Genomic DNA, 12624 nt, shown 5'->3' with positions numbered 1-12624 from the left:
CCATGACCACTCTGTAAATTTATCTCCCCAAGGTCTGCCACAAGCTTCTGTGTAGGGGATTCCAATGATGTAGCTTTCTAGAAATGGAAGGCATTGCATAGCTTTGGCTTGATAGCTAACAATTGGTTTAACATCCTAACAATTATTTATATAAGCTTACCACTTTTGATTAACATAAACTTTAGAAAATACGAAACTTTAGAATGTACGAACGCATATGCATATCTAATTTTAATTCTTCATGAATACAGGCCTGCAGGCATACCAAAATACAAGGGCATGGCTTTACACAGAAAAATGGTAAGCAGAAAATATTTTGGGAATGATATTACATCGATCAACAATTTTCCAAGGATTTGTCTTGTTTTCAGAGCTTGAGCCTTGCATTCATAATGAATTGAAATCTCTTCCCTTGGTTGCTTGTAGCTCAGGATTTGTCACTCTCCCCATAAACAAAATTGATTCTAGAATGGGGGAAAATAATGTATGTTAGGAATTTCTGGAGAAAATAGTAATCATTATTTTTTTATTTGTAATTTGAAGTACATGGAGCATTTTCCCTCTTGAAGCAATGTCTAAAAACAAAATCATCTTTTAACCAAAAGATATAATTAGGTCATTATTGGATTATTTTCTAGTAATTGGGAGGAGGGAGATTAACACAACAACTTGTCATGACTAATATGTCAGTTTTGGGGTGGGTTTTTTTTTTGTTTTTTTTTCTGCAAGAAAACAAAAAAAAAGGTGAGAGAAGTGTGCTTCTAAATATAGAGCTTCCACCAGCAAAGGCAGCGTAATAAAATGGTGACAGGCGCAGTAGAGTTTGGGATGTATGGAGTCAGCCATCTTCCTTTCATGCACAGAAGATAAGCCTCCGGGTTAAAAACACAGCGCCCTGAATCAAAGCTCACTTCCCTGTTAAAGACAATATTTTCATACCATTAGTGCTTTCAAATCCTCACCCAGATGATGGAGCATACAGCAGAAATGCAAACACCTGTTTCCAGCTGTGTTTACAAGCTAGAAGAGACAAAGGACTAGAGGACACCCCCACCACACACAATAATAATAATGACAACAACAACAACAACAACAACAACAGGCTTTAAAACTATTTACCCCTCTTCTCCACTGGGAAGGCAAAGTTATTTGTGGGTCCAGGTCAAAGGTCAACATTGTCACTTTGATGTTGTTCATTTATGTTACTTAGATATAGTTAAGGTTATTTTTTTAAATGATAAATTTCAAATTTTTTAAACATAACTGAAATGATACACGAGTATCTCTCAAGTAATAATAGAAGAATCCTATTCTCAAATAACTTGTTACTGACTCAGTTCTGAGTCAGACACTTGCTTTGAAGAACCAATGATATGAGATACAATTTCCAACCAATTTTACTTGTTTTTCTTTCCTTTTTTAAAAAATTGGGCCATATCTGGCTTATTTATGAAGATAAATCATTACAATCAACCACATCTTACTGGAAATATAAAAATGATTATTGGAAGAAGAAAGAAGATAAATACCTCTATTTTTCAGATAGGAAAATACAGTTACCTTTTGATGGATAATATATTTAGTCACACTAAGAACCAGCAGGAAAGCTACTACCTGTAATCCTAGCTACTCAGGAGGCTGAGATCTGAATATCACCATTCAAAACCAGCCCAGGCAGAAAAGCCCATGAGACTCTTATCTCCAATTTGCCACCATAAAGGTGAAAATGGAACTGTGACTCAAGTGGTAGAGTTCTAGCCTTAAGCCAAAAGGCTTATGGACAGTGCCCAGACTCTTAGTTCAAACCCCAGGATCAGCACACACACACACACACACAAAGAACCAGAAGTGACTGTGTAATGCCATGCTATGAAATGCTTCTCAGAAATATTTTGAGGGAATTGTTTTAAGACAATTCAATAGATACTAGCTTTGCATTGAAAATTATAATTTGAGATGTAAATACCCAGAAGTGCGTAGCATTACACAAATGCAATTTGTTCTAGACTCTTCCACTTGTTTCTTTCACCCAGAAGAGCCACATTTTTAATTGAGCCTTCAGTCACCAACAAAGTCACTACTAAATTGGATATATTAGTAGTGTCTCTGAGAGACACTGGGTATCAGTGGCTCATACCTGTAATCCTAGATACTCAAAAGGCTGACATCTGAGGGCTGGAGTTTAAAGCCAACCAAGTCAGGAAAGCCCATGAGACTCATGTCCCTAAATTACCAAAAAAAAAAAAAAAAAAAAGCCAGAAGTGGAGCAGTGGTTCAAAAGGTAGAATCCTATCCTTGAGCAAAGAGAAGTTCAGGGACAGCACCCAGGTACTGAGCTCAAGCCATGGGACTGGCACAAAAATAAACAGGTAAATACTCAACAAGCAAACAAATGAGTAAAGGAATAAATGTTTCTTGATGTAGCACTAATGATTTTAGGAGGCAGGCTAAAACAAATCATTTTTTTCTACTTTTTCTCCTTCTTTCAAAGATGTCTCCCACATTTAAGAAATCATATAACATCTCCATTACATGGAAGCAACTTTTTGCCTCTGGATACTAAAATATACAGCATAACCACAGCTAATGATTAGAATAAAAGATTTCTCAGTGAACATCTTGCAGTCTGATTCTTCCTTCAACAAGGAATCTGAAAGAGTTCTAAACACAAAATACTGTATTATGTGTAGAGTATTTTTAATTTCAAGATCATGATTCATTTATTTTTCAGAAATGGCACACTTCATGTAGACTCTTTTACAGTTTCTTTTTCAAAGACTCAGATGCTGGCTTATATACTTAGTCTAGAAAAATAAAAATATGTTCTCTATTTTCCTGGAAATTTAACTTAGAGCTTTAGATAAATGTGCTGCAATAAACTACTCAGTTGGTAGGAAATTCCAAGTAGTGTAGAGAATTTAAACAAGAAGACATGTTTGGTCAAAAGAAAAAATTAATTTTGAATAAAAATGTGTTACTAAACCTAAAGTCGCTTAGCTTCATATTTCAGAAAGTCAACAGAATATTTTATGTAAAACAAGAAATGATTTAATAATCAACTATAGTGCTGTGAGTCACAATCTCTACTGCTTTAAAAATTTTATTGATTTCATTTGCAACAGAAAAATAGATAAATCACTAAATTCATACTGTTTTAATAGTCCATACTTTATGTCACAATTTACAGCTCCTAATAAATGACTGGCCATTCATTTTTAAACATACTTTAAGAGAGTACCCACGTTTATAATGTCTTATTACAATAATGATCATAAAACCATAGAAATTGTCCATAAGGTCAAACAGTCAAGCATTATCACAAATAAAATAAATGGATTCTTTTGGGTTTTGAATTTTCACTGCTATTTTATAGAAAGCTATTATGCATCCTTATAACCTCACAGGCCATCCACTTAGGAAACAGGGTCAAACAGAATTATTTTAAATGTCAACAAATATTTACTTGTGCACTGATGCCCAGTGTAGAGCCGTGTCTTTCTGTTCTCTGTATTCAGTAATCATCTACTAGTTGTAACAAGTGAGAGTTCTTCAGAGGCTAAAGATGAGTCAGTCAAATAACATGCTCAGACAATATTTTAATGTAGACATCACCCACTACTGGATTCAACATGGTGTTAGTGAAATTATCCCACTGTTTTCATGATATAGCTTCCAGTAGTAATTCCATAAAGCTATTGAGAAGAGATTGGAGTATGTGGCAGAGGGTGGTGAGATGGTGGGGGGAGGGAGAGTTAGGCCAAAGTAGTGGGTTGACAAATGAAGAGGGGAAGAAGTGGAGGAGAATACAGTCATAATATTTAATGTATATCCTATGAAACATGGAAAATTGAGGGATGGGGGGAGAGATGGGGGAGAATGACGAAAGGGACGAAATTGATCAAGATGCATAGTAGATGCAGCGTACTCATAAACTGACAGCCTGAATTGTAATCCCTCTGTACAATTCTCTAAAGCTAAATTAAAGAAAAAAATTAAGGTTATTGAATAACTCCTAGTAAACCAATATCAATATTTCTAGTTGATTTAACAGATTCAGATTCTGAGATTAACTGATTCATTTCCCTGTGAACCACTCTCTAGATAAAGTTTTGTTTTCCTTTCTTATTTTCCTCTATGATCCACTCATTTATATGTATTATTTGTAATGTATGCATAGTTTTTGCAGGCTTGACATGTTCTTTTATTTAGCTCTGTGAGGGCAGTATTCATATTAGGTTCCAATATATATGAGCAATTTATCTTAATAGTCAAATGAGCTGCAACTGGAGCCCACACCTGAGACCAGGTCCACACACTTAGCCTCTAGAGATACTAGGTATTTTGCCAAATTCTGGGCTGAATGAGACATGGCACCACCATGATTTACCGTTCTCACCTGAACATTATGTCCGCCACAAGGTCCTATGTGTAAGTTTAAAGATCTCCCCCCTGAAATGTTATTTTCAGATCTTTCTTTCTTTTTTTTTTTAATCGTAAAACCAATTGCTGAGACATCTATGGAGACAGACTGGGTTTTTACAGCTTGGCAATGGGCCAAATGCCAAAGGATTGTGCTGCTGCTTCTTTACTCCCTTCTGTATCTGACTGTGACATTCTTCCACCAGCTGCCTGGATTAGACATTTGAAATGATGTTCCACTTTCCCCTGCAGATCATAAACTAGAAATTTATTCCTCTCACAGTTCCATAGCTCGCCATTTCCACCCTCATTGTGGTATCATTGAAACAGAGTTAACCTCCCTCAGGCTCCACCACTTTCTAGTTGGATTCTCTTAAGCAAATATCGACCCAGGAAGAGTGTTTGCTTTAGAGATGGGAATACAAGATGTCTATGCCATGGAGTAAGCCATTATTATTGTTTTCCTATTCCAGGCTCTCACCAACTCTGAAAATACAACATTGAATATATAATGTGTACTTAACAAATAATTTCAGAAGTAGAATTAAGCAATAGCTCCAAAAAAATAAAAAATGTTACCTGTTGGGTTATGCTTCATAATAAACAGAAATGGATGATTTGCTATGAACTTAGTTTGCGTCAGACTCATGATCACTGGGAGGTGCATGCCTGTAAAACAGAGGCAGCCATGTTTTAGCAATTCACATGGAAACATCTGTAAGGAAGATATAGGCACAATACATTCTGTAGACAAGAAAGGTCATTTAGGGTAGGGCGCTAACATTTTCTAAACACAGAAAAAAATGCAATAGTTTAAAAAACCACAGTGAAGAAGGTTAGGCATTAGATCCTTTGTGTAATAATTCTAACTTTGCATTTGTATTGACAAAAGATGAAAGCCAGATTCTCAATTCAATTTAATGGAATCCATTGAAAAAAATTGTTATGTTTTACTGAGTCATTTTTCCACTCACTTTTCATTTGCGTCATGTAATTTATTCTTGTAATGTTTCAGCTTTTAATTCATCTCCAGATATATTGGCAACACTTTTCTCTATTTCAGGTTTATGGTAATCACATCTGAGTTTGAAATTACTTATTTTACACTTACTTTTTTTGATATCATTCTGTTAGCTATGATCTTTAGGATTTATGTTGTCAATGTATACAAGATTTTTATTACAAAATTAGAAGCAGAGATTTTTTAGCCTTAAAATTATTTATGATAATAGTTTATATCATGTGGCTTCATTATGGCATCTGGCAGTGTTTAGGATGAGAAAATTGAGATGTATAGAAGGTTTTTCTTTCTAAGTTAAATATTTCTCCACTGAAATCAAGTACTTTTTTACTGATAAATCAATGATTTTCTGCATTTAATTTTCAGATCCAGAAAAGAAATAGAATTAATCAGAACTGAGAGTATTAAAAATGTAACATTAGTAATATGACTTAAAAGTTCTTCTTCTATCCAAAATGCCAGCCCAATGCTGACTAGATTACAAGCAGATGTGGGTTTCTGTTTGGATGAGGGCAGTAAATCAGAAATCAAAGTTACTCATGTTCTGATTAGCAGTGAATATTTGGACAGTTTGTCCTTGAGCGACCCCTGAGCAGATCCTTCAGAGTCAAGATACTCAGGCTATCCAGAACATCCAGATGATCAAGATGCTACGGATCCATATTTCCTTCCCTTAATGGTGATTATGTTCTAGATAATTCTACAATTACAAATGGAGGCAGTGGGCAATAACAGATATGGCTCAGAGCCTTAAGATAGGGAATCTGATTTCAGTTCAAACCCTGCTGTCCATTTATAATATGACTATAGCCAAACCCCTCCATGTAGCTGGACCCCAGCTTCAACTGTGCAATGAGAGGTTCAATCAGTGACCTTTAGAGATCCCTCCAGCTGTGTAAGACAAGTTGGAAAAATTACCTATATCCAGAAACCTCATCCATATAAATCCTTCTGATTTCTCCAAGGACTGATATAGTCTATTTCCTAAAATCAAGGGTGTGTGTGTGTGTGTGTGTGTGTGTGTGTGTGTGTGTGTGTGTGTGTGTGTGTGTGTTGGAATTTAAATACAGGAATCATTCTTGGTAGGCAAGTGCTCTACCACTTGAGCCATGTCCTCAGCCATTTGCTTTAGCATATATATTTTTTCAGATAAGGACTTGCATTTTTGCCAGGGTCTGTCCTCCAAATATGATCCTCCATCTATAAATTCTCACATAATTGGAATTATAGACAGGAACCTCTGTGATCTCAGCCTCCCAAGTAGCAAGATTACAGGTGTGAGCCACTGGCAGCCAGCTTCTGATTTCTTTTAAGTATTACTTACACACAGCATAGTTACCATTTAAAATGTCATTTGTTAAGGAAATATAGTATAGGGGAATGGCTCATAACATGGAATATAGCACAGATCTTCTGGAAGAATACAAAGTGAAAAATACAGATTCTACCTCACAGGTATGGATGCAGACTGGAGATAGCTGCATTTCTAGAAAATTCTCCCTGATGCCCACAGCTGGTTGATGGACTGCATTGGGAATAACAGGGCAGACAACAAGCCACAATGGAAAGCCAGTTCTTAACCTTGGACTGATAACTTCACTGGTCTTGCTTAGAAACTTTAAGAGATATTAGAATTTTCTATTTACCTCCCGCCCTCCCCCCCCATACTGATTTAATCATTTTAAAGCTCAGTCTGTATGGATTTTCATATGCCACTAATTTTGTGAGCCACCATTCTATCAAGAATCAATTAGAATGAAGACTCACTTGGTGTAACAGGAATTGAAATTAAATACTATTAAATGTGATTCAATATGAGTAAATGCAATTACTTAAGACTGAGCATTTCTAAATAATAATGATTTCTTATTTGAGTCCCAAAAGTTGTCTCCATGTGTCTCCTCTGTGAGTTTCCAATTTGCAAATGAGAAAATATCAATAAACCATGTTCAGCTTCTACCCCAACCCTTTCCCCTCTCTACTTTTCTGTGTTATGCTATGACTGGATAGTCTATAAACAGGGAAAAGCATTCCACGTACATTGTCTTGTTTTCTTCTCCCCTTGTGCTACACAGCAGAGAGTATGTGATGAGAGTAAGCCAAAAAGATTAGTTCTCCTCTTCTTTCCCCTTCTTTCCCCCTAGCTTTTTGAGAACTCATTGGTCTTACCAGTTGATGTTGCAGCTTCACTGCCATCTTCATTTATCTCCAAGAAAACTTTTTGCATGACTTTGGAAACATATACATCAGATGAGTCTGAGGGAAAACACACAAAAGAAGGATTTAAAATTTCAGACCAAGAGTATTCTTTTTTACATGCTGGATTCACTATACTCCCCAATAAAAGAAGAGGAATCAAAAGAATGAACTCTTTCCTCTTGAATTAGTTTGCTAATTTAAACAGGCCAGGCACTGGTGGCTGAGGCCTGTAATCCTAGTCAGGAGGCTGAGATCTGAGGATCTTGGTTCAAAGTCAGTCCAGGATGAAAAGTGCCTTTGACACTCATATCTCCGATTAACCACCAGAAAACAGAAAGGGGAGCTGTGGCTCAAAGTGGTAGAGCACTAACCTTGAGCAAAATAGCTCAGGGCCAGAGCCCAGGCCCTGAGTTCAAGCCTTATGACCAAGAATAACAAAAAAAAAAGTGCTTCAGATTTGGCTATAGTAAATCTGACATAGAGAAAGAGATCAACTTTCCCTCATTGTGAAAGGTAAAAGTAGAAAAATATAAGCCTCAAGTAAGATATCCCTTAAGTGAAATACTTGAATAGACACGGGGCTTTTCCTTCTTAGCTGTGATCGATAGGCAGAAAGAATGAGGCTTTCCAGATTTGGAAAGCAGTCAAAGCCAACTTGCACTTAAAATCCTGCAGTCATTTCTGATATGAACTTAAGACAAAATTTTATGTTCTCTCAGACTTGCAAGGCTATGAAAACATGGAGTCTTTGTATCATCTGCTACACTTTGCACGATGGACTAAGATGTGATAAAAATGTTCAGTGTAAGATACTGTCTTATAACATCCTGCTCTGGCGAGGATTCAAGCTGAGCTAGAGTATCTCCTGGCGGAATTGATGTAGGTGTGAGTATTTCTGGTATAGTTCCTTGTAGGGATTATCTTCATAAGTGAGGAGCAAAGCGATGATGGAGAAGTCATGATAAGCTGGCTTTGCGAGATGAAATAAACCTGGCAATGTTCCTGAAAGCATCAGTAGACACATGCTCTAGAAAACACACCCCGTGCCTGCCACATAGGCAGCTGGCAGGAAGCGAGACTTGAGCAAATCAATGGATGGAAATAGAACTTGTGGTAGAGACTTGTCAACTAGAGAAAAGACAGTCACACTGTTTGCATAGATTCACTGAAATACACCAGTATTGAGTCTGAAGGTCAGGCAATGAAACAAACCCACTCTGTATTGCCTGGAATAAGAAAAGATTTATAAGTACAACACAGAATAAAAGACCCAAGGACAAAAGGTAGGTTGGAGAGGAATAGGGTCACAATGGCCACAGTCCAAATGCTTCCCTAACTGAGCCACAGATCTGTGGCTGTCCTCCTCACTGTAGATAAGGTGTAGACCTCAGAGACCCACAGCTCATAGAAATGATAGCTCAGAACAAGAACTGCAGCTCTGCCATCTTACCAGCTTCTCCACCTTTGTAATGGTAATTATGTTCTTACGTTTCTTTGAGAATTCCAAGCATGTTTTCATTAAATTGAATGAGCTAGAAGGTTTCTATTGCTTTTCTGGAAGAGAGGCAATTATAGATTAAGGGGCAACTCCTCCCTCACTTGTAATTTACTAGCTGTTATGTGTCTATGATGTGAAAGATGAAAGAATGCAATCTGCATACATTCTTGTATTTATTTCTCAAGAGTCATTAAGACACAGGATCTCATTGCAAATAGGTAGTTAAGACTCAGAAGGATAACAGATCACATGGAAGCAAACAGCACTGTGAGAAGTCAAACATGAATCCCAAAGTTTCCCAAATTAACCCTCTAAAATATTATACTTACAACACATGAGTGACATATGCAAACAGTATTATCTCAATCACTCACATGCCCCATACCACTAGTTTTGGACCGGCTGATAATAACTTATAGTGAATATTAATTACACATGGTAATAATGGGTGGCAGGGAATTAACTTACTGTCTGTAGTATCTGCAGTGGCTGAGGTCATTCTATTCTAAGCCATACAAACAAAGCAAAATAGGTGAAACATCTCAAATTGGTAACCTAAGAGGAAAACAGTAGAAAACAGAAAATACTGGACATTTACTCTCGCCTCTCCTCAAGGCTCCTCTGTTCCATACATTCACATCTGAAGCATTTTGAAGGTACTTTTTTGAATCTGTTTGTCAAAGGATATATAGAAGTCACAAATTGCTGGGTATGTGTGGGGTGTGTCCCTAATCGAATGCCTAAGGTATACTGATTGAGATTCCTACAGCCAGCAAGAAGTTGGAGAGGAAGAAGAGTGTGAAAGTGGCTGGGTTTATCAATAATGTAGTGAAGGACTCAATGCCTGTCTGTCACTGTAAGAACAAATCCGTAGGTGTATCAGTGTGAATATAATCGTAAACATCACTGACATACATGAGCCTCACTCACCATCTCTACCAGGAAGCCTCCTTCATTCTGCTCATCTACCCACAAGATTGATGCGCGAATAAATCAATCTGAATACCTCTCCATGGTCCAGGTATTTGTATACAAATACGAAAAAAATCCATGTCTCTATTTCTGGCTTTATTGGTGGTTAATTGGAGATAAAGAGTCTCTCAGACTTATCTGCAGGCTGGCTTTGCAACTAGATTCTCAAATCTCAGCCTCCTTGAGTAGAAGGGATTTCAGGCATGAGCCAATGGGGCCTGGCTTCTTCAGTTTTATGAATGAGTGAGAACTTCCCATAAATGAAGAGGATTAAAAGACTGTGTTGGCACTATTGTTCACACAAGCAATTTAACCAGACACAATTCCCCAGGTGCAAGTTAGTATGAACGTTCCATCTCCAATTTGTCATTAGCCCAAAGGACTCTTGTTAAGTCTGCCAGCTCTGCAGAGCATTGCAACTCCCTGATTACGAGCATTATCTAGTAGCATGTGGATGGTTGCTTATTTCATGGGCTCTGCTAACACTGAACTAATATTTTCAAATTGGTTTATCAGAGATTTATAAGCCTTCCTTACAAGAGAGAATCCAAGTTTTAATTCCCATTTTTCAGACAAGGAAATGAAACAAGCAGGGTAGAAACAAAATCCATGTAATCATTTTGCCTTCCTAGTTCCATTGAAAGTGTGGTTAAAATGCTTATCTTACATTAGGAAATGAAAATTAGGAAATTTTCACTTTTATGAACGATAATTTTTAAATGTAAAATAGTACACACAACTCTACATGATTGTCCTATATACATTTACCAGTGCATGTGTTTGCTGGGATTGAGTATCCGTTCAGTTTTCAGATTAGTCAGGTAATCCCGTGTAAAGAAAATAGATCAACATGACAATATAAATGATATTTATCGCATTACCTGTTATGCCAGAAAGGTCACAGCCACCACTAAACATCTCAGTTACATTCAAAGAATACAAAGCTTCCTTGAAGTCTAATTTGTGTTCTATGGTAAATCTGTTTTAAAAAAATGAAGAAGAAAAATCATGAAATATTGCACACATTTGTGAGCAAAATGCTTTTTTATATATAAAATAAATTACCTGGAAGAGATTACATTATAAGATTATATTTTCCTTCCTCTAAATTACATTTTCTCAAATTTCATACCATTTTTACTGGATCTATCCGTCAGCAAGAAGTTGCTAAAAAATTTTGCTTCTGAATAAATAGTTAGTTGGAATGGAATATTCTTTTTTGTGTGATTGTTTGCTTTTGAAGTAACAATTATCCAAAGAAACAGTCCTTACTTGTCATTGCTTAGCTTCTTCCTAGACAGTGTGAAGATTTTCTCTAACCATTCAATGCACTCAAGTTTTTCACTACGTATCAAACATAGCTCCTGGCAAATGTCCATCATAGTATGGGCAGAAAAATGAGTTGATAATCCTCAGAGACGATGGTTAGCTACTGAAAGGCATTGTTGATACTAAGAGGATTACTAGTTCAGAGGGGCATTTTTGGCTTATCCTTCATCCCATCCACTCAGAGTTGGCGTAACTTGCTTCCTTCACGAATGCAGGAGTTGAAAAGGCTTAGACCACTGCGAGGTTGGAAGGGAACTTTCCTTTCAAAGGAAAGAAAGGATAAAAGAAGAGATGGGGCAGGGCAATCTGTGCTTCTAACGCAAGAGCCTTGAGTGCGGACTCCAGCACCCAGCTCACATCTTTGTTCTAGGAAGAGTGTACTTAGCCAGAGAATCTCAAAGATTCTCTCAAGTTATGATCTTTCTGTAACATCCAGGAAATAGCAGTCTCTGAATTTCATTTTCCCATTTAAATACAAGGAGGAAAGAACAAGGACTTTTTTTTATTTTATAGATGTTTAAATCATCAGTGAGCATTCTAGAGGCACATTGCAAATGTTGTCCAACAACAGGGAAGAAATGAATGTAGCACCCCCTCAACTGGGGCCTGAATCTGTTTCCTATATCAGAGGACACTCCTGACTAAGGAGGTCTGTCTATGGCCTGACAGTTGCTGGGCCCTGGGTTCCACTGGAAACTACTTTGGGCAATCAGTCTAATTAGATCGCAGTCAAATATTCAACAAGCTTCTTAATTACAATTCCTCAAATCCGTGACCACGCCATATCAGGTACTTACTGATCTCCGTCTATTTCCTGATTACACTATCTGTAGTTCTGGAATAGACTGAGCTAATATCTACAGTTATTTATATCAAATATTTATGCCAAATGAGTTCAATCCTTTCTTATAACTTCTCACTAAGAAATATAAAATGCAGCATACTTTTGAGTTTTTTTTTTTCTGTTTCTATCATACTCATTAAACTGAATGGAATATGGACCTCTCAAAGTGACAACTATATATTCTAATATATTACAAATTAAGCTATTTTTAGTATAATAGTGCAATAAATTTAAGATAATGACAGGAATATTGCAAGACTTATTACAACTTCTAATAATGTCTAATCATCACTGGAAAGTCATTTAAATAACTGCTCTGCTCATAATCTAGTCCAACGCAAC

At 36.8% G+C, this 12624-nt stretch overlaps 1 protein-coding gene across 3 annotated transcripts in view; it reads right to left on the bottom strand.

Annotated features, from left to right (window-relative positions):
* Positions 1–206: 206 nt before the first annotated feature.
* Serpini2 (serpin family I member 2) overlaps positions 207–12624 on the bottom strand; it is a 46294-nt gene continuing 33876 nt past the window's right edge. For all 3 annotated transcript variants that reach the window (XM_042678924.1, XM_042678923.1, XM_042678922.1), the window contains exons 6-9: positions 10991–11088; positions 7610–7696; positions 4999–5088; positions 207–464 (exon numbers count right to left, since the gene is read on the bottom strand). In XM_042678924.1, coding sequence (XP_042534858.1) covers positions 388–464; positions 4999–5088; positions 7610–7696; positions 10991–11088 — 352 coding nt within the window. In that variant the 3' untranslated portion in view covers positions 207–387. The remainder of the gene's footprint in view (positions 465–4998; positions 5089–7609; positions 7697–10990; positions 11089–12624) is intronic.

Source organism: Dipodomys spectabilis, unplaced genomic scaffold, assembly GCF_019054845.1.
Source record: "Dipodomys spectabilis isolate Male_0828 unplaced genomic scaffold, ASM1905484v1 ptg000050l, whole genome shotgun sequence".
In the NCBI taxonomy this organism is placed as follows: domain Eukaryota; kingdom Metazoa; phylum Chordata; class Mammalia; order Rodentia; family Heteromyidae; genus Dipodomys; species Dipodomys spectabilis.
Note: the sequence above shows the minus strand (reverse complement) of the source record. Positions and strands in the feature narration are given on the sequence as shown.